This window comes from Empidonax traillii, unplaced genomic scaffold (assembly GCF_003031625.1).
Source record: "Empidonax traillii isolate 1590-97213 ecotype Southwest subspecies unplaced genomic scaffold, ASM303162v1 scaffold402:size526523, whole genome shotgun sequence".
NCBI classification, from domain to species: Eukaryota; Metazoa; Chordata; class Aves; order Passeriformes; family Tyrannidae; genus Empidonax; species Empidonax traillii.
The window spans coordinates 277,032-303,288 of record NW_020955595.1 but is presented as its reverse complement, the minus strand read 5'-3'; the positions used below and the strand labels follow the sequence as shown (position 1 = coordinate 303,288).

Below are 26,257 nucleotides of genomic sequence, written 5' to 3'. Positions count from 1 at the left end.
TAACTAGAAAGTTTTCATTCAATAAATAAAGTTATGCTGCACTTCATCAAGAAATTGCAGAGGGAGGAGATTTCTTATTTTCCTGTGTACTCATCTAGAAGGCATATTTCTATAAGTAGTCTTTGTGATGCTTGTTTTTAGTAATAAACCAGTGTAATGTAATGGCTGCACAGGAAATAAACTATAGTAATGCAAAAGCTGAAAATGATTTCCTTTCTCTGGAAGCAGCAGGTTACCTGTTGGTCCAGGAGAAGGTATCTTTGGTCCACTGATCTCTAGGGCAGTTTGGTAAAAGTTTTCATTTTCTCCATTAGTCCCTTCTTCCACATTTCTCCCAGCTGGCTCCTGGAGATCCAAACTTTCAGCTTTCGGTTTCTTTAAACGTTTGACCTGAAAAGTGATCTATCAAAAGAACAGTATTAGCAAGGTTAACAGTAAGGAACACCATGGATGTTATCAGCTCCAATACACTGCTTGTTTTAGCTAAAGATATTACAGATGAGATTTTTGTCTCTCTCCTTCCCTCCTCATGTCAACCCATTCTCTAAGCCTGGTCCCTTACACTGCATCATGCCATGCACACAAAATACACATTTTCTGATCTCTAACATAGGAGAAAACCAATTTAACTGCTGGAGAACTGAAAGGCATTTTTCATTACGTATTTTACTAGTAACATGATGACAACAGGTATTTTCTTCTTTTCATGCTAACCAGAACTTTCACTTAGAATCTTTTTTCCTTTGCAACTCTGAGCAAGATGTTTGAAGGCAACCAGCATCATTCAACACCTAAGCTCCTGCTGCTGATTATCAGCACTTAAATGATGCCAGTTGGTGATGGATTAAAACTACTACTTCATTTTACACAACAAACCTATCAACCATATCTTTTAGGTCCATAGGGAGAGTTCATGTATCTCCCAGTGTTAAATCCCCTCAACTGTCCTCATCATTCTCTCCTCCACAATAGCTAGTTAGTACAAAACTTAAGTAAACCATTCAAACCTACCCATTCAGCTTCATCATCATCACCACAGTCCCCAAAACAGGAGCTAGCCAGTCCATCCTGAGATCCCTTCTTCAGGACCCGGATTCCCTGCAAGTCCATCCGACGACCTTTTACCTCCAGTGCCCCTTCAAAAGCTTCCCGAGGCCAAGAGTTTTCAAACTCATCCACCAAAGCTAGCATCTCTTCAGACATCTGATCATCTTCTAAATCCTCCACTCCTTCTGAACCATTGCTTTCTGCAGTTACTGCATCTAAGAGGGAATATCATAAAAATTAAGAATTATTTTCCTTGTGCTTTTATACACAATTATATACAAAATAGAGGGGGGGAAATATAGCTTCTTGGAGGAAGATAAACAGTTCTTCTGAAAAATCTAGAAACCAATTAATTTGCCAGCACTGATTTTGTAAGGCTGAACTTACTTTCCAGTCTCAAGAAGGAGGGATTCCTTGCTGAACTCTGAGTAAGGACTTGCGGATCTTCTGTACCTCCCTCAGTGTGCCCTTCTGTCACTGCTGTAACTGACTCATAGCGGTCATCAAAGTATTTCTTCTTGCCATAACTGCCATCTGTATTTTTCTCATGACAGTGGTCTGAAAGAGAAAAATTACTGATAAACCATGCATGAATGCTCCTCCTGGATACAAGTGCAGAAGCTGTACTGCGGAAGCTACTGTCTTCTTGTTTTTCTACACATGGATTGAAAGAATATTTCTACAAGGTATCAAAAACTTCATTCAGTGATTAAAAAGTAGATCTGTTTCTTGATAAGGCAGATCATGTAAAACAGATACAGGAAACTATATTATTAGACATATGCTGTGAACTACTAATGGAAGCAAAATCAGCTATCTTTCAAGGGAAGGTTGCACAGTAGGTGAGAAATTACTGTGTGCTGGAAGCCAGTCCAATGAGCAGTCCTAAGACATATTTTTAGTGACAATGTGCCATATGCGGGGGTTGCCTGCCATATGAACTTCACTTAAGACACCACAAAGCTCACCATGCTTACGTGCAAGAGAAAAAGGGTCAAGGCAGACTGGTCTGGGATTGCTTGACTGACCTTCTATGCTAGCAACAGAGAGTATGTTGGCACGACTAGATCATTAAACAGACAGACAAAAGCTATGAGTATTAATATGTGCTAAAAATCAGAAGTTTATTCAGTTGAGAATTTAACACCTATAATTCTGTGGTCAGCTTACAAGCTCACATTCCACCAAATGCAAAGATCACTGTAAAAAATCCAAAGGTAGAGTCAGTAATGAGCAAAAACAAAAATGAAAAATAGTGCAAACTTGCAACATTAGCCTTTGAGCATCCTTCAGTGCCATACTCTTAAGTGTTCAGAAGGTGACCATCTGAAACTTTGTAGCAATATTTTTGATATTAAATACCTTTTAACTACAGATCTCAGTTTTCTATTACTAACTACTTTCTAGTCTCCCAGGGCAAGAGGAGTTAGAGAGCTGCTCCCCCAGCAGCCTGCACAACTCATGAAGTGATTCTCCACACACTTCAGAGGCTGGGAGCTGCCCCAAACCCCACAGCATTATGGGGCCCAGATACAGATCAGGGCACCTGCCTTTCATCACAAGGGAAGCCTGTCACCACTGAGAAAAATACACGCCTTGTACAAAGCTACTACTCTCAAACCCCTCCTTCCTGATTTTAATGCAAGTCAGGTGCTTCTCAGTAATGTGATGACCACAATTCCCTTTGCTGAAGGTCTGCTCATCATTAGTATAAATTAAAAAAGCAAAGGGGCTGAAAGCCAGACATCTATTTTAAACTGAAATAAAAATGCCAAAAAAGAAAAAAAAAGATGGAAAGTACAAGAAAAAAAATAATGGCATTTAAAATTCTACTTAACACCAACTCTGTTAGTATTAATTTACAAACACGGATGGCTAAAAACAGACTAGATGGCTGTACTGACTTTCTTGGGATCTGAGAGGTGCTATATATAGAAACCTGAGTGACCTAATTTTTCTCAAATTGCTGCTTTCAGTTGTCTGATGTTGCTGGAGAAAAAAAATGCTAGCTGAATAACCAGTGGAAGTTGAAGATCTCGATGACTGTACCATGAAGCTGTTGGTACTGAAACATTGCAAGTCAGATGCCTGAAGCCCAGCAGGGAAGATCACCAGGGAAGATGACCATGTAAGAGTGTGAGACCAGCAAGGGAACGACACAGCCCCAAACTCCAGGCACATTCGCTGTCTGCAGAGCATTAGCTGTATCGCTGCAATACTCACAGCATCTCAGCCATGCGAAGGACAAACGTGACTGCTGACCTACAAATGCTCAGCCATGTATTATTAATATTTCGCACATATTCTGGTTGTCTAAATCTGCACATGTGAATTTTAAGTGTAAAGTCCTGACACAATGGTACTGCAGCTACAAAAATCTGAAGTCTAAAACTTCTATATAGTACTTGATCGATTAGCTTATTGTGAAAATTTACTAGAGAAGGATCCCTTTCTTGCTCATTTATTTTTCTGAGAGCACCTTTTGTCACTTTTCCTATTGATTCTGCAGAGGTAAGAAAGCTCAGAGGAAGTGGATCTGAGTCTGTCATACCTTGAGTATTATGAGACCCGATTACCATGTTCCATGAAGTGAAACAAAACTGATATAGTGATGATACAAAACAAGTGTCTAGGCCTTTATTTAAGTGATGGAAATAACACAAATAGTCTGACTGTACCAGGTCAATATAGAAATTGGCAGAAAAAAACCCATAAAGTAATTCCTAACTTAGAAAACAAATCCTTTGGAGAATAAAAGCAAATGCAAACTCTGAAGCTTTGAGTCCTTGGAGATCAAAAGCAGAACACACTATTACATACTAAAGGACTTTATTTCCCATAGTTTTGTAACTTTTAATTTTTTGGGGCCAACGCGAACACACTTGTACAGCACTAGCACAGAACAAATTTTGAATGTAGAAAAGATCTGCTACGTCATCCATCCCATCTAATATCAATCACCTTTGTGATTTTGAGGACCCCTCCTGAATGTCCGCTGAAGCTGTGGTACCTGCTGAAGCTGGTAGGGCTAAAAAACCCTAAACAGAAAAGTCAGGCTTAAGTTCTTTAGGAACAAGATGACTCCAAACTCTTAAGTTGAAAGCCACTCAGCATAAGGAGAGAAGCACCCAGAATGTTGACATCTGTCACAAGGAAGGAGAAATATTAGGAAGGAGAAGTGATGCAGTCACTGAGGCTGAAGACTTGTGCTATCTATGAATGGATAACAAACACTTATTCTGAACCATACTTAACATTGCCACATTTCTCAGAAAAGTCACACTTGGAAACAACTATGAACTTCCCTTATTACATATGAACTTTTCTGGTGCTGGGTTTTTTTGTTTGAAGAGCAAACTTCTGTTACTTTAGGTGACCCCAGACCCTCAGACTGAAAGCCACGTACCTTAAACAAGGAAAGAAATGCAGTAAGTATGGAAAAGAGGAAGGATGAACAAACAACACCCCCAGTGTATCACATGGAAGTGTTGAACCTTGAGTAAGGTCTTGAAAGTAATCAAACTTCACCATTAAAGTGGGCACTGACTGTTTTAAAAATCGAAACTAACTGCCACTGTAGGTGGTTGGCTCTTGTGGTACATCTGGCAGAGGGAATGAGGCATCATTAAATATTTTCACTGTTTGATTCCTATATATCAACTTAAGATAGAGGATTTGGTGTCATCAACAGTACTGGAAATAAGAAACAAAATTATCTCCAAGTGCCTTTATTCAGCACAAAGTTTTTAATGACATTTGTTCTTTGTCGGTGCAGAGCTTGCAAAATAGGACATTGCTAACTCCACCACCTATGTTTCAACATACTAGGTTTATGAGAATTATTGGCTCCTAACTTCTTATGATATACAGACTAATGCCCTTAAAAATTTTTTGGTACATATAGAGATTACAATGGCAGAATAACGCTTCAGAACTAAAAGTCATGTAATTTTAAATTTAGGTACTGATTTTTTTTTCCTACCACTTGGAATAAGCAGAGCTGGATTATCTTCTGAATGATTACAAGAGTCAAGGACTATTGCAGTAGTCAGTGACTTGCATTAGGTTAGGCAAAATGCAAGTTATCTGGAGGTATGTATCACTTAAATGATTTGCCTCTACAGTTAAACACAGGAAAGAGAGAACTGTACTTAATACAGACGTAAGTCAGCCTAATACTTGAGTTGTCAGAGTACAGAACAAATCAAAACCAAGCTGCTAACGTGAGTTATTAACTCCATATTTATTTTTTATGCATGCTCAAAACTACTATTCCCCACAGTGTAATTCAGTAAAGGTAGGTATTTTTTTAAGCAGGAATTACATATCAATGATCTCAATGGAAATAAGTTTCAATCCCTGCATGCAGATGTCTGTCTCATCTACAGACACCTCAGAAGCAATGAATCAATAAGCAGTTGTCTTTTTACTTTTGCTAGTCACTGGTTACACAGATGCAGAGACAAACAAGTCAAAGCGGGTGGCATATTACTACTTTACACAGGAAAATGCGTAACAATTAATGCTGCTCATAGGTCATGTGAAAAATTTAGGTGTGCTCACTGCTTGAGTAACACTGCATATTTATAATGAGGCTAAAATATATTTATTATAGAAGTCAAACAAACCCAGCATATTGTCAGCCATCACTTTTATAGGACAAATCCTGTTTAGTGCTCCATGTGACAGGCAATAAAATTAAGCAGCATTTAAAAAAATAATCCAGAATGAGTGAAATCACCTACCAGAACCTTTTTGTGCATTTAAAACTACTGAGATTCTAATCATCAAAATTTGGGCTAAACTTGCACCTGAAGAACTGTCTTACTTTCTGCACCATAGTGACTTCACCGCAATATGACATTAATGAGCTCAGGTAGTGTTACAGGGAAGGGCTGTTTGGGAGACCATCCTTTATACAACACATAAAACATGAGCTTTGACTTTCATGGCAATGTTAACACTGGTGATTAACACACTGCATACTCTAATTACCTTGATCTTTCAAGGTGAACATGATCATTTCCTAAAGATCTTCTGAGATATTAACAGCAACCATGCTATTCCAATCACATATGAACAGATATTTGATTGCAAAACATTTGCTAAGGGGAAAAAAAATCCATGCCACTTATTTTGAGATGAGTTTTAAAAGCAATAGATGAGAAGTAACTAGAGATCTATCTTTAGCAGCTATTGCTGCTCTGCTTACCTTAATCATAAATTAATGTGGTATTATTAAGATTTTGCTCTAAAATTAATGCATTCCTTTTCTGTTTTCCTGAAAAAATACATATTTATATTTCAAAATGAATCTCATGATTGAGCTCTGAAACCAGAAACTGCAGAACACTTACTAAGAACAGGATTGCCATCAAAAATGTTACAGAAAGGTCACAAACCACACCTGCTGAACTGCAAGACAGCACTGTACTCCAGAAGCAATACCAAACAAAATCAGCTGCTTTCCACACACACGCGCATTAAAAAAATACAACTAGAGAATTCTCACTTCATTTTTAGTGGAAAATGATCAACAAAGTGACAAACAGAGCAGGAAAGTAAAAGGGAAAGAAAACTACAAGCTCTATTACAATTACCTGGCTATGCAATACTGACCTGTGATGTTTGACACATTTTTATCTCAAGAGAAATACACAAATTCTACCATGTACTCACTTTGCACTACAGGACCCAGAAAGGATAAAAAGCAGATGGGCAACCCACATCTGCAGAAGCATAAAACAGTTCAAAGCCTTGTTGTAGACTTGAAAAGCCGACCAGCTTACCCAGGGGTCAGTTTTACTCTCTCTGAACCCAAAAAGTATCACTGCTGCTTTTAACAAGGCGTGACAAGGCTCCATCACAGTAACACGAGTACACCTCTAGTGTCTTACAGTTGTAACATACCGGATAAATAGTTAAAAAGATGTATCTACTATCCATATATTGTCATAGCTTCTGTTCTGGAATAACAAAAGACAGACTGTAATAAGTTCCCTTGCTGGTCAAGTTAAGTACCAGTATGGGTACAGACAAAGAATGAGGACTGCAGTGCCCAAATTTAGATTATGCTATTGGTGTGGTTCTCCCCACACAGAAACACTTTTCATTTTTGGCTTCTTCCTTTAATACAAACCCTCCTTTAAAAAACTGGAAGTTACAGGTTTTAAAAAAAAATTAACATTTTCTAAGAACTAGACAAACTGTAATTGAAAAAAAAGCTAAGCATAGAAACAAATAATGAAAAGCAAAATGAAGTATTTCAAAATCTGATTTTCACAAATTCCTCCCCTAGATGGTCAGTGGCCTTTCCTCAAAGATCATGAGACCCATGCTCCAAATAGGGTTGTCAGAAAAGCACTACAAAACAAGCTTTGGTTTGACGCATAGGAAACAACAGGATGATAATCTATGCTGTCAAAACTTAGACTGAAGCACACAAAATGAACCCTACAAAGTTCTTTCTTTTTTATTATTTATTCCAACAATAGTTTTCAATTAAGAGGATTATAGGGTAAAACTGTTCTCACTCACAGGGAGTTTTAAAATCTGATTTGTAGCCAAAAGATGCCTCTAAATTGGCTTAACTATAGATTTAAAGGTTATCTATTGTCTCATTACAGCAGTTCTGATTAAACCTTTCAAAACATACAAATGCCAACAAATACATAACCAGATTTCTTGATCATATTGAGAGAAATACCTCACCACTGAGTAACAGACCAGTCCCTGATGAAATACAAAGATGTGATAAATAAAACATGGGAAAAAATAAAGAGAAAGACAAACCTATTTAAATTAGAACACAATGCAGTTTAATAAGGGACATGCATGCAAAACATTTTGAAGAATTCAGTAGGCTACTTTATTACAGAGCAGAAAATGTCAATCCTCCCCCCCAGAAACAGGGAGGGGAAACTCAGAGGTTGACTACCTAAAGCCTTTCCTCCTTCCCCAGCACCTACTAAAATAGGAGCTTGGTTTTTCTCATGACGCATATCTAGAAGCAGGAACTTGCTCTGTGATGCCTGGGAATAGGGCCTAAAACATAGAAAGACCTAAATATCTAAATTTAAACCCTCCAATTCTGTGAGTTGATAAAAGAAAATTAGAAAATGTCTCTTTCAGAGGATCCTGTTCCTACGTATGGAGTAGGATGGTAAGTAGCCCTCCTGTCTGAATTTCAGTCACCCACAGTACATCACAGTATATCAGATGCTCTGAATATTGAATGACCAATATTTAGTTCCCTGTACACAATATACTCCTGAAATCTGTTTGTGATTAAGCCAAGGAAATTCTTAGTTTAAGGATCATTAGCATAAGCAAAGACAACAGTGGCCTTTTTTCTCTCTTTCTAATCTTTCCTCTTTTCCACCTATCCCTTATTATGCTAAACATCAAATATTTTGTAGGTCCTGCTAGAACCTACAGTACCTATGAACTCAAGTTTAAAAAGGACTTTAAGTACAACAGTAACCCTGCTCATGAGAAATGCCATCTGTAGTTCAACTCTATGATAGTAAAGTAACTCCACTGTGGTTTACTGTTAGCTTTCCACTTGTATGGGGCTGACACTCTAAAGCCAAGTAAAGGTCTCATGTGTGTGTGTCTTCTATACCACTCTGCCTGTAAGGTTTACACCATATACTGGAATTCAAACAGTATACTACAGGGACCTGATTCCATATTTATATTGAGGAAGTATTTTGATAGGCTGTATTTACGTTTATCTGCATTTCTCTTTACTCTGTTATACAGCTCAGTAAGCAAGAGCAGATTAATAGTCAGACTTGATCCATGACAATTTATAGATTTTTTTTTGGATAGATATCCATGCAATCTTCATCCTAATTGGACATCAAAGCAGAGATACTGGCACACTCAAACAGCAAACTAATGTGTTAACTGGTCAGGTAGGCATGTCCCTTATTAAACTAAGATAGCTTTTAAGTGCTTGGCAGTTTGTCATACATTCTATGCAATACCATTAAGTAGCAGAATAGTTGCTGTAAATAAGATTAAAAAAAATAACAAAACAACAAAACCCTGCTTATGATGAAGTGATGATCAAGAACAGGATTAGTCTTTTCCTGAGTAAGGGACACCTGCAGAAGGTTATGTTTGACAAGAATACTGCCAACCACCCTAATTAGAATTCAACAGGAAAACACTCTCATCACTATAGAACAATGACTGCAGAAAGACTAGACGTTTTTGGAAGAATGTCCCTGCTCCTCAAAACTGCTGCATTCAAGAAGCTTCAATCTATTCCTCTAGGAAACTCTCAACTGTCCTAGTTTCAGACATTAGTAGCCAGAACAAATGATAGACTTAAAGCTTTGAGGACAGTCAGAGAACAACACAAACTCACATGAACCAAGCAAGCAACCTTAAAAGGAAAAAACAAATCAATAAAGCAGACAGATCAGGGGTAGTTAAGTGCCTGGCACTCCATGGCTCAGCGTGCAGTGCTCATTTCAATCTGAGCACATGGCATTGCATGCTGCTTTGAGACAATCTCAACATGACTCATTACAGGCTGAAGCTACACATCACCACTTTACAAGCTCTCAGATTTAAGCCAAGTGAATACAGCCTTCAAGGTCTTGGCAAGTTGCTAATGACACTAAACTACGCAATGTCAGTTCTCCCATACGTGGAGACCACATGTTCTTTTCTCTTCCAAACATGTTTTAATCAACCCATTAATACAGCTCAACTACGAAGATGTTTGTGAAACTGCATCTTCCTCGAGAGGTAGTTGGGGAATTACTATTCCTCCTAAAAAGGCTGTTGAACATACATTTTTGTTGGGCCTTTTTAAATAGGTCCAGCTCTAGGCAGAGCACAGTATTAAGGTTCAGTAAGAATTTTTAGCAGCTACGTGCAAGTAACTGCCACTCCCAAACAGAGAAAGACACAGAGTCACAAACATGTCTCATTTTCTCTACATTCTTGTCACAAAAAAGCACCAAAAACACTGCAGAGAAATATTAATACATCTGATTACAGAATGTATCAAGTTTTGAAATATTTAGTTGGAAAGAACATTTTCCCTTCCACTCAACCCCCGACTGTTCTATTCTCCTATACGAACATGTAGCTATTGCTCGAGTAACTGAAGGCTCAAGGTAACATATGAGGAAGAAAATTTTGCACTATAAAGGCAGATAAAAATGGGAAATGTCATATTATATTTAATACTGCACTGCTTTTTCTTCATACTGCATGGTTTTGCATCAGTAACCTCTCACTGAACTCCTCTACAATTCTAAATTCCCTTCCACAGTGCAATTCCCATTTCCTCAGTTACTCCTGCAACTGAGGCCATAATTTTTTCCTTCCTCGTTTGCTAGCCTGTGGCCTTCTGATCCTGGGAAAAGACAGAATGGATACAGAACACTAAATATTGCAGGCATACCATTCTTAACAGAGCATGATGCAAAGTGAGGCTGATGACTGTTGGGAGAAGCTGTTAGGTACACTGCCATGCAGAAAATAAGCAGACTAAGTATATAAGCTAGCAAGACACACTTTGCATGATGAAAGAAGCTGCAGAACAAATTCCCCCACTAGCATATTTAACACATGCAGAAGAGAATGACATTTGAGCAACAGAGACATACTTAAGAAAGCACACATTGTTTACAGAAACCTTTAAGATTCATAATGGCTTTCCAACAAGGAGCAGCTTGGAAGCAACGTGCATGAGCAGCGGGTATACAGCCTTTGGATACTAGTGTAGCTAAAAATGCCACGTTTAACACAGTACCACATTCTTTTATTTTTAAATTTAAGAATCTCAATCTACACATCTTTATATAGTTTTGAGAAGAAAAATATATGGAGCTTGAAAAGAAAAGAAAGGTTTCAATATGAGCTTGGCATAGTGGTATCAGGGCAAGGTCATTCAGCTTCTTCAGTAACCCAAGAGACACTAGATAGAGACTGTTCAGGAAAAGATATGATTTATCAAGCAGGCACCAGGAGTGAAAAGTATCAAAAAGCCTGCATCTGGTCAACTATCTTCCAGATCACGTCACTAATATTCTAAGATTATTGGAGCTAAGCTGGACTGTAGGAACTGCTTCTTCTCTTACTGGGCTAATGGTTCAGAAAGAGTAGCACAAGATCAAAAGAATAACTGGGTCACATAATTCCCAGAGAGCATATTCTCATATGTGTTTCTCCAAGATCTCCCAGTCAGAGACATATCTAACATTTCCCAACACCCCCGCCCCCTTGGGATGTTGGCATCCATTAGGACAAAAAGGAATCCTCATTCTCCATTATCTCCCACCTGCCTGCATTCAGCAAGATGTTTTCATTCAACACTAGAACAATTTAACCTCCTCTTACTCCTTTAGCACTGCAGAGCCCAGATATGGTGACCTAGATTCCACCTGTGTGGCACTCACCAGGTCTTTGTGATGGACTAACACTGTATGATCTCCACTGTCAGAGCTGTTTGACTGCCAGAGTGAGAAAGAATCCAGCTCGATTTTCAGTTCCTGGTAGAACGTGCAGGGTGAACAGCAGGCACAAGGGTGCACTCATGTGCATGTATGGGGTAGCAATAATCAACTGAGTATTTAACTTCAAAGGATAACATTGATTTTAGGACTACCACTGCTTAGGACAGAACCCACTTTATGCTACTGTTAAATGACAATGCAAACTATTACCACAATGTGCTTCTGAGAGCTCTGGCAAGCTGCTCACAGACTTCATAGAATTCTGCTTGTTTAAAATCCCTACTGGCTTTCACTATTCTGTTTATACAGAGGAATCTTCTCATAAGGCAACAAAGAGAGCAAAAGCAACGGAGAAACAAGTGGTCACAGATCCTTTTCCTTTCATGAATATGATCAGACAAATAAGATTACTTATATATCTGGTATTCTTACTAAGGTTCAGGAGCACTCATGAATTCTGCCTTTACATGATATGGAAATCAAGGAAAGAAAACGCTGAATTTTAAACATACAGCAGTATTCAGTTCAGAATCCCATATAACTGGTATAGATTCTGGCCTTTTGTTTCAATTAAAACAGGATTAAATTCTGAGCTAACCTAGATACCCTTTGCCCCAAGAGTAAACATCTCCTCTTTCCACCTATTCACACTGTAAGTGATGAGCATTTCTTGGAGGAACAAGATACAGCAGTCTGAGAAGGATAAAACTACTGTTATCATAAAAATGTCTAAAAGTGCCTCATGCTATAGGAAATAAAAAAAAAAAATTAGCAGTCTGTTGCTGGGACTATCAAGTCAGTCATAAGTTGTAGGGAATAAATGAGTAAGTGAAAGGTGCATTTAAAAATGCAAAGTATTTCAAATCCTGTGCTTTGACACACTATTGTAAAGAAAATTACGAGATACTTTTCCTTAGTGTTTGTGTATCTGAAATCACTACAGGGAACCTCAGGTGATTGCAGCTGTCAAAATATAGTCAGAGGTTTGTTGATTGATGTGATGATTTAAGGAAGTTATTTAAGGAAGTTATTTAATCTGTCCATTAGCTTACTATTAGAGTTTCAAGCAGAGATTCTCCTTTCACGTCAACAACTCCTGTCAATTTGCCTAATGGTCTCAGCTTAATAACTTTAACTTGTAAGAACCTAAGTGCTGGGGCATAAAGGAACATCCATACACTTAAAAGATGAAATACCCTTCCCCATGATTTATTTTAAGAGGAAGTACATGAAATGAACCAAGGCTTTTGACTTCATGCGGTACAGAGTATTTTTACCACAAGAGGGCACTAAAGCCACACCTAAAGCACATCCTTACACTGCAGCCGCACACATCACACAACTTAGGAGTAAGGACGTGCTGCTTTCACAAACATACACACTCCATACACAAAAGGATGGCATGCACATACATTCATAATGTACTCACACTCCCTCTACTTCCAACAGAGCAGCACAAAGCTTTTTGTAAAAACACTACTCTGCCAAGGATGAAAAATGGTAAGACTTGAAACAAGTCGTGCTTCACGTTTTGAATGCCATCGGTCTATTAATAAGATGTTGAATTTTAGTCTTGTCTAAAAGAATGTGAAGAACATGAGCTCATACCAAATCAAAACTCTTAGACTGAGGCAGATGCTTACAGTCAGATAAAAATGTTTTCAGTACAAATTACTTCTGCTTGCCCAGGCAACAATTCTGTTTAGACATATAAGGAAAAGTCTTATACAACAGCAACTAACAAATCAGTGTGTTTCAACAGCCAGCTGATCATCACACTAAAAATATAGTTCTAGTCTTCTGTAACCTTTTTAATAAGGCTTGACAACATCAGAATGTTTCCATCAGCCAGTGAAGTGCCACGGGAACAATTCTGTAGTTGGACAGTCCCCCTACAGACCTTATCACATGATAAAAGCTACTTGCAATATTTTAAGCCATGAAAGTGTGCAAGACAAATCTCAGCAATGCACCGTTTCAGTATTATACAAAAATGATGCTGGCTTTCTGTACTAGCTTAATAAGAAGCCCAAATATTTAATTTCTGCACCTCAGAGGTGACCATGTTTTTTGCACTAAATTTATGCAAGCCTCTTGGTCCTGTTATTTGTATGCCAGATACGGCTGCTCAAGTTATTTGTCAAGCATCACACAAAGTTTCTGCTACTTAACATGCTTCAGGAACTCACTTGTCAGTAACTAACAGCGCATGTAGCAACACTCTTAACACTGCCTAGTCACTTCTAGAAGGACCACCACAGGATAACCCCATAAGAATGAAGTCTTCCAACCATTTTCTCAGGTATTTGGGAATAAGACAGTATGTGACCCGTTGCTGTACAGCATCTACATTAGATGCAAGTGACTGAACTCCTGTAATTGTCTAAAATACATGTCACAGGTGGTAGTGCTATAATAGTTTTAGACACTTCACACACCTCCTCCAAAAAAACCCTACCAAAAACCTCTGTAGATTTAGAAATTCTTTTACAATGAAAACAAACATTTATATAAACTCGAATATAGGAGGCAAAAGTTAAATAGAAAAATGTTGGTATGGTTTTTAATTCCTGTTCTCACATGCAAAAAGTGATTTGGGTTTGAAATATAAATTTTTACCTAGAATGGAGATAAATTACTAAAAAAAAAGTACCAGGCAGCAGTACAGACAGGAGCATACAAGCAAGCATTCAAGAAATCAGCATTAGTGTGTCACACTTCCAAACTCCTGTTCTAATAGCAAACGTCCCAACATGCTTGAGAAAATGCCTATTTCACCTATTTGAAAAAAACACCAAGCACATCCTGTAATCAAAAATCAGACTGTAAGTTCCGATTTTTGATCCCATATTCCATCCCATGCTAGCATATAATTCCCACTGACCATTTGCTGGATTCTGCCAATGGTTCATGGCAGCAGAGCAAGGAATTCCATGTCTCGCTAGTTAGTTCAGTTCTCATGAACAGAGGCTTCTGACAGGCGAAGCAAAAACACAGCTATCACATGGGCCTACAACCCAAAGCACAGGGTAACCCTATTGCTGTTACTTTCAGAAATACTGAATGAATGCTTATCAAAACAAAATATTAAACCAGAGAAAACATTTGATATTCTAATTTCTTCTTAAGTTTTTTAGCATAACATATCCATCTCAAAGAATATGAATAGTTATGACATGCCATCAAGTGCATAATAACAAGAGGACAAACTAATTCAATATCAGATGTCCCCAAACAGCAACACATGATGTGAATGGCTGTAAGAAACTCCTGAAGTAACAATCCAGTGATACTGCGATTGTCAAGCATTTGATTGATGTATTTATGATTGTGCTTCATTAGCTCTATCCTATTCAGAAAGATGTAGGGTCATCTTTCTGTAGGGTTCAGTTTGCACCTTGTCATTGAAACGTACCTTCCAGTCTGTCACGGTGTTAAACAATAACAGATTATGTTGCTTTATGAATCTTCTAAGTCTATGTGATATTAATACCTTAAAAAATGTTGTAAATGCAGTAAGTAGTGTCAAACATTAGCATCTAAACAGTTCACATTTTTTAGGTTCCATACAGTGGTTGAATAATTGTATATACTATTGCATTAGAACGGAAAGTCAAAATTCAAACTTACAATCTCTTTTCAATTGTTTTCTTTGGACTGAAGGATGAACAGAGGATTTCCAATATTTCAGGATACTTTTAAGTGCGAAGTGAGATTTCTGAGTATGCATTCTTGAAATAATTCTGGCTTTGGAGACTTAACCTTAGTTTCATACAGCCTGTCAAGGTTCCTCTTGAGTCAGTTGAAGTTTACAGTGGGGAAAAAAATATTTCCCTAAACCTTATGAAAATAAGATAAGCACAGCTACCTCTCCATTTTTTGAGTTTTGACTCTAAACCACAAATCATCATCAAGGTTGAATTAACCAGTATGTTTATTTTACACTACGCACAAGAATGTACAAAGAACATTTACACTATTTTTCAGGTTCGTACTTTCAGGTTTCTTGCACTCAGACAAAAGATGACCTAAAGAATAGTATAAATAAAAATGAAAAAAAGAAATATTAAGAAGAGTCCCAGAAAAAGATAAATAAATTTAGAGTAAAATACTTAACTAGTGGAACACTGAAATTTAATGAGCAAATTAACAAGTTAAGGCATATCCAGCTGCCTCTTGATTTTGCATCTTTACAGATTCATTAACAAACAAAACCAAACATCAATGTACCAGATGAATATATTCATGCTCACTCTGTTAACCTGTGGCTAAGGTAGCAAAAAAAGGAAAGATAACACTTTTCTCAGAAGCACTTTTGATAGGGGTTCTCCCTCACATTCAAGAAACAGAAACTTCCTAAACAGTATATGCAGCAACAGCTCACCTCAAAATGAACATCCTAGAACAGGAACCAATGCTAACAGCAGTCAAGAATCAACCAAAACAGACTAAGACAAGATTAAGAAAGAAAAGCATACAAAACAAAAGAAAGATGTCACTTTGGAGTTCAGATACAGACATTGCTTGTTTACTGTCTTGGTTCTGTGAATATACTTTTAAATTACTTTCTGCTTACCTTCAAAATAGAGTAGCTATCACTAAGATTTGGTGGGAATAACTGACCTTTTGCATTACAGACATTTTTAAAGAAGATCTTAATAAAAAGTAAACAAACAATGACTTTTTTTTTTTTAGAGAACAGTGAAAGTGTCTCGTGATGAAACGTGCAAGTTCCATTACTGCTTACAGTATCTACTAGGATTTTTATAAGAAGGGCAATCTGAAGTTAAGAGATTCATTGTGAGGCACCAGCATATGGAGGAGTTGACATTGTGAGCATCAGCAAGAGCCCCATCAGTTGGGCTGTAACACCACTTGCTATAGTACATGTATCCAAACAGCATTCATTTCTCACACGACTGATGTATTGTCAACCACTGCAAAATGCGTAAGGCCATAAAAACAGTAGTATTCTAATGGCTTAGTCCTGAAATTTCACCTACAATGGCATCATGTACAATGGTACAGCATACTGTACCAGGAGACATGAAAGCCTCTAATCTATGTTTAGATAACACAATTCTAGATGCTAAATCAGGGGAGGTTTCTCCATGTCTTTTCACTGGATGGAGTTAATTAAAAATTAATGGAATTAAAATGGAGATGGAATTAAAAAAAAACACCTCAGAGGAAGTTCTAGCAATACGAAAAATCAGAAGCATTTATCTGGTAAGGTTTTCATTTAAAAATAAAGATTTGACAGAAAGATACCTTAGTAACAATTTGAGAGAAAGAGAGGATTATAAAATATGTTAATAGATGTTCTTCAAGATTGCTCATGAGCAGCGTATTAGCCATATGCAAGTACAGACAAAATACTGAAAATATTCAGTGGGATTGACCAAAATGAAAGAATCCATCTCCAAAAGCTAACATTTTTTTTAAATACAAGTAGCCACTAATGACAATAAAGCATTCAATCCGAAAAACTTTAAAAAGAGATTAGATTCAAAGTCATTCTTCTTACAGATTTTTGGAGGGTTAAGAGGAGTGACCACAGGTCCCATTTCAATAAAATAATGTTGACACAATATAGTCTATTCCTTAAAGACTGAACACCAGAAAATGACAGCTGAAATACTGAACACACTGAAAGGATATGAATTAAAACTAAACCACTGTTCACCAAATTCTCCAGCTTTAGGAAAACAAATCCATCTATCTGTAAATTTTGAAGGGATGTACAAAGGGGTTGTTGAGTAGCTTAGCAATAGAAGCTGTGCATTTCTATAAATACTGAATGAAGGATGCCTCGTTTACAAGTAAGACATTGATGAGGCTCTTGAGGTATTACTGACATACTCGGGAAGTAATTTACACTCAGCGGACGCCCTCTAGATATTTAAGAAGTCATCCTCTAGCAATTATTCAATGGACTATAACTTCTCCATTAAAAGCATTCCCTCAACCTTGATCTTTAAAGGTAGAAAGCACTGTAAAACAAAAGGATGGATCCTTGGAAAAAAGGGTGCAACACCCAAAGCAAATAGGCATTATTTGACTTGTGGTCCATCCTTCAGCAGTTGCTTACCACTGCACACAGATGAGGTGATGTTGTACAGAAAAGGATAAAACTGCAAACAACGGATCATCTTCAGGCTGCTTTCGCATTCCAAGCACTTCGTTGTCAAATTCAGTGCATGTCTGAAGGCTTGCAGGGCTCCACTTATATTGTTCAGAGCCAGGTATGTGTTTCCTAGGCTCAGAAAAGTCAGGGGCTGTAAGGAGAAAAGCAACGCACCCAGCATAAGCATGTTCACTGTTTAAGGTCGAAAGCTGATAAGAAAAACCCTTGTCAATCCACACCCTCCCAAACTTGGCTAGAAAGAATTTAGAAAACTTCTTAAACAGGGACTGCCTGTTCTTCAAATGGATAATTAACAGCTTGATGCACTGGTGCTAACCAAAAGTTGTTTTGACATAGGGTTATATTAAGAATTCCTTCTTCCTACAATAAAAATCCAGCTGTGTTAAATACACACAAACTGAAATGAAGCAATAAATACTTACTTATAACCATCAGCAACATAATGCTTACTGCATAGAGTACCAAACTGAAATGCCTGAAGTCAGTTTATAATGATTAAAAGTAATAAAAAAAGTAAAAATATTCCTAGTGTTCTAGCAGGACAGATCCACTTTATTTGTAAAGAGTGTTCAGATTTACCTAAGCAGAACTAGGTTACTGCAAGCACCAATGTCACACTAGCTTAGCACTACACATTCATGTCTTTCAATTCTTTATTAAACAGTATTTTTGTCCACTGCTTTTGGGTAGTCTTGCTAAAATACATAATTTTTAAGGAGTAAGGGTTATAAACACCTTTTTCACATGGGTAGAACTTAATAAGCAATTTAATACAGGCACACAGTAAAGCACTAAATTTTGTTTGTTGACTGAAAAGTCTTTTGCTTACATGAAGTAATTTGCTGCAATTAACAGTATAATGCTAGAATAATGAACTATAGTACTGTAATTTAGCAGTCATTTTCCCCACTCAAGTAGTTTTACATTGTCTAAAAACGTGGAGTCTGATCAGCAACTTAAGATTTTTCAAACTCATTTAGTTTGTATTATTAAACAGCATTCAGAAAACGGTGCAAGCTGAGCAACAGGACCTTTCTTTTTAACAGCTTTTGCTAATACAGCACATGCTTCACTCCCTGTAGCTGTAATTAATTTTAATTTGTATTTACTTTACACTATATTCCAGGAAATACTATTCAAGAGTAAAGTCTCCTGCTAGTATTTTTGGTACAATGGGTATTACAGGACTGAGTACATCTGAAAAAATCAGGAACAGGCATTACTGTAATGAGGCAGGATTCACTAATATTTTTGAATAAAAGCCCTACTCACACAGCATGGTCCTAAGGATCCCTAGGCTCTTCCCCTCCAAGGCTGTGCTTTCAAGTGTTCTTCTTAAGGCACATCATTCAAGGACAGTTCTTGCTATACTTCCCTTTTGCACTCTTACCCACCACCCAAATAGGCTAGATTCCTTTCCAACATTTGAAAACTTTTTCCTGAATACTATATTGAAAAAGCTTATTCTGCTTTTAGCTTTTTCATGTGCTAGGTGACTGGTGGCCTAGCAGGTTTAAGCTCTGTTAATCGAACTACAGAGCACAGGAAAAAGTCACTTGAACTTCTTACTGAAGCATCTCAAATCTAAGACCAAGATTGCCTGCTAGAGGAAGGAAGCTGCCCCCCACTGTGCCACATCCCGTTCCCTTCCTTCTCACAATTGTGGCCAGTCCAGTAGTTCAAATGGTTTATACAGAAACTGTCTATATGACATATGTGACAATGTACAAAATGTTTATGTTACTGTTCAGAAATACAAAAAACTGGTTAGAATCTATGGTTGGAAGTAAAGCCACCAAGCAACTAGAACACAGATTTTTCTCTATGACAAAATCTGCGGACAAATAAAACAGTAGAGATAAAAAGTCAAGCGTCACAGAAAGATTTCTATGCAGTAAAAGATCTCGGTGACATATATGCTACTTTAAGGATTTTAAGAATCAAGATACCATGCTGACAGCATTATGGATCTCTGTTTTAGATAAAAATGTTACCAGACACCACGATTAAATCCTTGGAGGCACTGCTGATAATACAGGTTTTGGGAGGCTAAAAGTCTGTCACTGATTTACAAGAACTTCTCTAGATGTTTATACTCTCAGCAATCAGCATCACCCCTGGTACGACCAAGAATTTAAACAAAAATTAACATCTGTTGCAAATCACAAGCTGGGAGTTGAAATGCACGCACAGGTAAGTAAGCACAAGTAACATATATTTAGAAAATAATGAAGGAAAACACATTCAACTGCTGAGCAAACACAAACCTCATCATCTTACCTCAGAGGCATTGATGGCTAAAGCCTTCAGCAGGAGTCTGCTGGCATCCAAATGAAGACCATAATGAAACAAGAGGTTAGCAAGATTGACCAGAGGGATGTCCTGATACTCATGTGGAGCCAAATTATATGCTTTTTGCAAACAGGTGATAGCAAAGGTGCTATTTCCAACTGCACGCCAGTACAATCCAGCTTCATTAAGCACGAGCCATAGAGGATCTTCTGGCTAAAGGAGAGTCAGGGAAAAGGATAAAAACACTCCCAAAAAGGTGTCTCAGGAAGACAGAATTGCCTGCTATTTATTAAGAAGCAAACAGAACTCAACCTTGCATACTATCTTATTAACTACATGCAAATTAGACTTTGTTGTGTTTGCTAGCAAATTATTCAATCCACTCTATTCTACTCAAATTGACACCATTTACAATCTGAACTGTAATTTAGTAGTAGTTGCTGCTAACACTGTACTCATATGACTGCCTTACATATTGACCACAAAATCCCTTCAAATATACTAGTGATAATGGTCTGCTCACTTCAGGAAGAAACATTTGTGAGCCACTTCAGAGTCTGAAAATTATACTAACACAAATCTATGTAGAAATGTAACAATTTGAAGGTCAGGCATATCCTGACCTTTTCCTGACAATTAAAGGTTTCAGAGTTGTATTTTTCTTAGACTTAGTTATCTATTTGTCTTATCAAAGTTGACAACTGACATGTATTAGATACTATTGAAAGATTATAAAATAGTAAGCAATAAGCGAGGGAAGAACGGAAGAAGTGTCAAATACACCTCTGAGTGTTCCATCCTCCTCTTTTACCTATAACAGAAAAAACAAACACCCTAAAGGAGAAATAGTAAAATTTTAAAATCCTGGCAGGTGAACAGTGGTAGATAAAACATCCACTTTCAGATGCACTTTCAAATTATTTAGAAACATGTTCTAGTTTTTAATATTTTCAGCATTAAGTATTACCCAATTCTGTACAAAGAGTTTACAGTATAAAAGCAACAACTGAAATTAATGTCCAGTTCAACCTACATGTCTGAAGCCCAAATGTATGCATGAACAGGAAACATGCAGCTAGAATTAAGGAAGCAAAACAGATATGGATCTTTACAGTAGTATTGCATCAATACAATGCAGCTGGCATAACAGTAATACTGTGTTGAAAAGTTAATCAGTAAGAAGATTTTGTTCCAGGTTTTAAAAAAACCCCTCACACAGCAGGGTTCAAACTATTTGGTTCTAGATGAACTGGAAGATATCAATAGAAATATTATTCTTTGTTTTGAGTACCTTACATAATGTATAAGAGTATTTATGACCCTTATTTTGCAATGCACATACATAACATTACTTACATGTTATTCACTCCAAACTCCTCACTGAATTACACTCCATACACAGGTCTCAATGTCCTCTCTTAAACTAAATCCTCAGCAAGTTATTAGCATTTTGTCTTTCCCAATACAGAGACACCAGTTGTGGCCTTCCTGTTCTAAGGAGTTTATCATTAGCAGAACAGGCATGACACACAACACTGTTCTTCCACCAGCATCTAAATGATGGTGGCCGAGGAATTCAGCTCTTAGCACGAGAGCAACAGAATACTACAGTTAAAACCAAAATACCCATGCACTGTACCATAAGACAACACTTAAAGGGGTGTTCTGAATAACATAATAGGAATCAACTCATACTGATAATTTTTCTTCTGGGTAAGACAGATGCACATAGTAAAAAGTACCGATTTCAGACTAAAAAAATATACATATATATATTGCCTTGACACAACTTCTACAAGAAAGTTAAATTGAGAAATATCAGCTTGACAAGTCAAAAAGAGTCAACATCTATATCTCAATGCTTCCTTGTCATTTGACTTGTGATGACTCTCAATGGCCCCACGCAAGATGGAGGTGGCACTCCACAGGGTGTTATACAGATGTACATTCTTTGCTCCAGAGTGCTAATTATCCTGACAGAAGATTGACAGAGGGTTGGTTTCTTTGGAGGGAGAGTAGGGGGGAAAGCAGGGTAGCGGGAAGGAGGAGGAAGAGCAAAAGCAGGCAGGGAGGGAGGGGTGACATAAGGAGTAGTTCCAAGCTATTTCTCTCAATTAAGCAAATGTCTGCCAGAATTAGCTAATGTATCACTGTTCTGTGTCCTGCAGTTTTAACAAGAACAAGTAACTACAGGGCTGTTTGGTCTACATTAAGCTAATCGAGATACTTCTATATATGTTTGTGCCTTACTTGTAAATGTGGATTTTTAAGCTAGTTTCATCTCACTTACAGACAGCAAATTAACTTATTCCTTATATGTCACTGACTGACTGACTACTTTAAAAGTATAGAAACAAGCCTCAAGTAAGAATTCTGAATTTATCTCATTCAACAACTTGACATACCTTTTTCATGGCATGATCTAGAAACGCTCCTATCTTCGCTTGTGTAATAGATTCATTGTTGATACGAGAATGCAAAACCTGAAACACAAAGACTATTTTTTTTCCTCCCCAAACAACTGAATAAATTTTACAGCCTACATAAACATGGGCCATTCAAGTCTTGCTTCTTTAAGTCTTCCCTTTAGCAAAGTGAAGAAAAGGATACTGTTTCAAACAGAGGATGTGAACACATAACGCTTCAAGCATCTAATCTTCATAATGCAATATGAAGGACTCGTTGCAGCCTTGAATTACCAACGTCGTAGAATACAGTTCTTAGACACTCCAAGAACATGAATCATGTCAAGCAACTCTTAAAAGATTTACAAATTTCAAATAGTAAATTATATTTCCTATTTTATGTGCTTTTTGTCAGCATCTGAAAAAGTCAGACAAGTTCTCCCTTTCTCCATTTCTATTAGAAAGCACTTGCTCACCTTTTTTGTAAATACTGATTACCTTATGATAACAAGGAATCCTATAAATATCAGAATCTTTCATGTTTTGTGTAAGATTTTTAAGGCAAGGAAGAGGAGAATTTTATAACAGAAGACAACCAACAAGATAACATCTCTTACTTGTCTTGCTCGATCATCTGGCATCCTGAATTTCAAATCTAGATTAGTGTCTAGTTCCTTGACCAGTATGTTTAGAGATTCATTGTTACGAGCATCAGTAATGGAAGAACAATCTGGTGCCTGTGTTTCTCCATCCTCAACAGTATCTCTCGGGACACTCAGGATTGGATGGATCCTAGCAATAAGGAGAACCAAGACAAATTAACAGCGTGTGCTGCCTGTAATTGTGTATAAACAAAAGACAACAATCAAGGAAAACGCCTTCCTTCTGGGGAATGGCCAGAAAGAAGTCTGAGCACATCTGTGCTGATGATTACAAATTGCATCCATCCTCTCCAGGAAGAAAATACTCATTAAGGTATTAGTGTGAAAATTTACAAATACAGTTTTTTAAAGTCAACACTTGCCTGAATCCCCTGTTTTCTGGAGGTAAGAAATAAGTTGGCAGTTCTTCTGGGTCAGGAATTTTGGGGAAAGATTTAATGCATTCTGATCGCTGAGGCCACAGAATGTGCTGTTTATCCTAAGGGAAAAAGGAAATAGTTTTTACTATTTTCTCAACATTTTTAATATTCTAATTAACAAGCTAATAAGAATATAAGGAACAGTCTGAAGAAAAAAAAAAGATCTTTATTATTTTTCCATCTTTTTTTTGCATATCAGCAGTTCAAATTTCTATCTTTACTCAGCTGTACAGCTTTACTTACAGCAGACAATAACAGAACAACTCCCTTTGTGCTGTAGAAGTTTCAAAGGACGGGAAACTAGTACAGAGAAACTAGAGAGATACTTTTATGTTGATGAAATTCAGAATGCTAAATTCTCCGCAAATCAAAACTGTAGCCTAAATGCTAAGAAGTTTCATAAACAAGGAGAATTTCACTTTCACCATTCCTCTTTGTAAGGGCAAAGCCTATCTGCTGTTCACTCACTCTGCTGGATTCTACGCTCCACACTGAAACAACAGAACGAGCAACAGGGGAAGACTGCAAGGACTGGCTGTGAATGCTTTGGTTTGCATGAAGATCCAAATTCATGGATGTCATACTAGAAGTTGAGGAATCTTCACCAAACTAGAAACAACAGAAAAACAACATTTAATAAAGAAAAGAGATGGTACATTACTGACTGAATTTCTGCATTTCTGAATTTTTTCCCCCCACCATTTATGTAGTTAAGCCTCACTGATTAGCTGAAACTTGAGTAGCAGAAAAAAAAAAAAATCTAAGTCTCACGATCTACTCACACCATGGAAAAGTAATATTCATGTTGTAAATAAGTCAACAATGAAAACACTAGTGCAAACAGACAAGAAACGAAATCTACTTATCTAGATTGCATAGCTTGAGTTCAAGTCAGAGTTACTAAGACTCATGGCTTTCAGAATTATCTTGATAATCTGATTTTATAATTACTATAGTAGGAAAAACAACCAAGAAGAAAACAACATAATTAAAAATAATTATTCCTGTTTTTAAACTAGTTAAGGGGAAACTCCAGAGCACAATCCACATTGCAAAATAACTGAAACCATAATCTTTATCTGTGGTTCTAACACAGCAGAGATGTTGCTTGGGTGGCTGTCGTTCTGCGTTTTCAGTACTGGTATACATCTTGTTTCCAAAACTTCTCAGTACTCTTGCATCAAATTTCTTTTGTGCAATTATAGGAAGCTAAGACTTTGGACTAAAATAAAGTTTTTCAATTCAAATAATTCTAATAGCTTTCTTTTCCAAGTAAAAAAAAGCCCTGTACAATAAATCTGTATTTCTCTATATTTCTACAATTCACAGTCAATCTCAGTTTGTATTAATTGCAAATAAACTAGCATTAAAATACTTTAAACAACATTCTGGAAAAGACACTAAATGATTTCTCAATATAATTACCACACTCAAAAAGTACCCTCTCTGTCAAGTCCCCCCAAAAAAATGGAATTATTTTGCTAATAAGGCAAGTGTGATGCAACTTAACATAGTGGTATCAATTCCCAGGCAAACCTGAACATATTCCACATTTTCAAAAATGTCTCCGCGGTGATAACGAACAGGCTGGTCCCACTGGCAGTGCAAGCTATGCTGCTGGTTGCCCAGTCTACAAATCTGATGGTTCCCTGCAGAGCACAAAACATTTTTTCATACTATATAACTATGGTTTCTGAGGAGACAAAGACAGCATAGAGTCAACCCCTCTGCCCCCAGTTCAGTCAATCCCTTTTTATTTACTTCATCAGCCCAGGGGAACCTCCAGCTTCAAAAGACTCAAAAAAAAATCCCTGTTCAGGAACATGCTGCAATCTCTTGCTTTAATAAGCAAAACACAGCAGCTACTCAGGGCCATCTTAATACATAAGGAAGTTATGTCCTGACATAATTTGAATATGTGCAATACTTCATTACTTTAATGAGCATGAACACTAAAAAGTTGTACCTAGTTGAGCTTCTTTTGCCATCTGTGTCTCGTGAATGATGTTCCTTAAGATTTGTTCCTCCTGGATGAGCTTGTACTTGTCTAAAACATCTTGTTGCCTAAGGTAATGGTCATGCTGCTTCTGATATTCCTTTAATTCATTTAATGTTCGCTGAAGTGATCTTAAACAAGAGAAAAGATTTATTTGAATGCTTTCTAGAATATCAGCTTTTCCTACCCTGTTGCACATTTTCAATGTTGCATTTCTTATATTATTATAAGTATTCTTATGCTATTATATAGTATTCCTATGTTTAATTCTGCTGCATAGTCAAAGAAATATAGAAAGTTGAAAATCATTGTCCTTGCTGCAACAGAAAAAGAGAAGTTGGATTGTATGCATTGCCACTGGGATATGCTTTAGTTACCTATGCTGGGCTTCCAATTTTTGCTCAAGTTTTTGCTGACATAAGACAGCATGCTTCCTTTTTACTGCTTGCTCAAACCCTGGTTTGGCCTGTAGAGCATGATCATAACACAGGACTGAGTGGTTGTACTCTCCAAGCATCTGAAGAATGATCAAGAGAGAGAGAATTAGCCATTGGTCAGTAATATTTAATAAAAAATTTTTAAAGAAAATTTTTAAAGAAATTCTTAACTTGAATTTTAATTTACGGTAACAAGCAGCCTGTCATTTCTCACACTCAAGCCACTACAGCTGTTAAAGAAATGCTGCAGTAGAATTTTCATAGAATTTATTTCCAGGAAAGAAAAATTTGCTGAAAGATAGACTGTTGGATGAACGTATCTTGACAGACTCTTAAACATTAAGCATGAAATGCATGTGGAACTCAAGAC

General features: G+C 37.1%; 1 protein-coding gene across 4 annotated transcripts in view; it reads right to left on the bottom strand.

The window, feature by feature from the left end:
- The window catches only part of TTC17 (tetratricopeptide repeat domain 17), a 53,111-nt gene that overhangs the window by 9,507 nt on the left and 17,347 nt on the right, over positions 1–26,257 (bottom strand). For all 4 annotated transcript variants that reach the window (XM_027893693.1, XM_027893696.1, XM_027893694.1 and 1 more), the window contains exons 8-19: positions 25,828–25,967; positions 25,421–25,581; positions 24,991–25,103; positions 23,923–24,063; positions 23,398–23,513; positions 22,991–23,165; positions 22,374–22,451; positions 19,957–20,181; positions 17,620–17,806; positions 1,435–1,605; positions 1,012–1,262; positions 237–402 (exon numbers count right to left, since the gene is read on the bottom strand). In XM_027893693.1, coding sequence (XP_027749494.1) covers positions 237–402; positions 1,012–1,262; positions 1,435–1,605; positions 17,620–17,806; positions 19,957–20,181; positions 22,374–22,451; positions 22,991–23,165; positions 23,398–23,513; positions 23,923–24,063; positions 24,991–25,103; positions 25,421–25,581; positions 25,828–25,967 — 1,924 coding nt within the window. The remainder of the gene's footprint in view (positions 1–236; positions 403–1,011; positions 1,263–1,434; positions 1,606–17,619; positions 17,807–19,956; positions 20,182–22,373; positions 22,452–22,990; positions 23,166–23,397; positions 23,514–23,922; positions 24,064–24,990; positions 25,104–25,420; positions 25,582–25,827; positions 25,968–26,257) is intronic.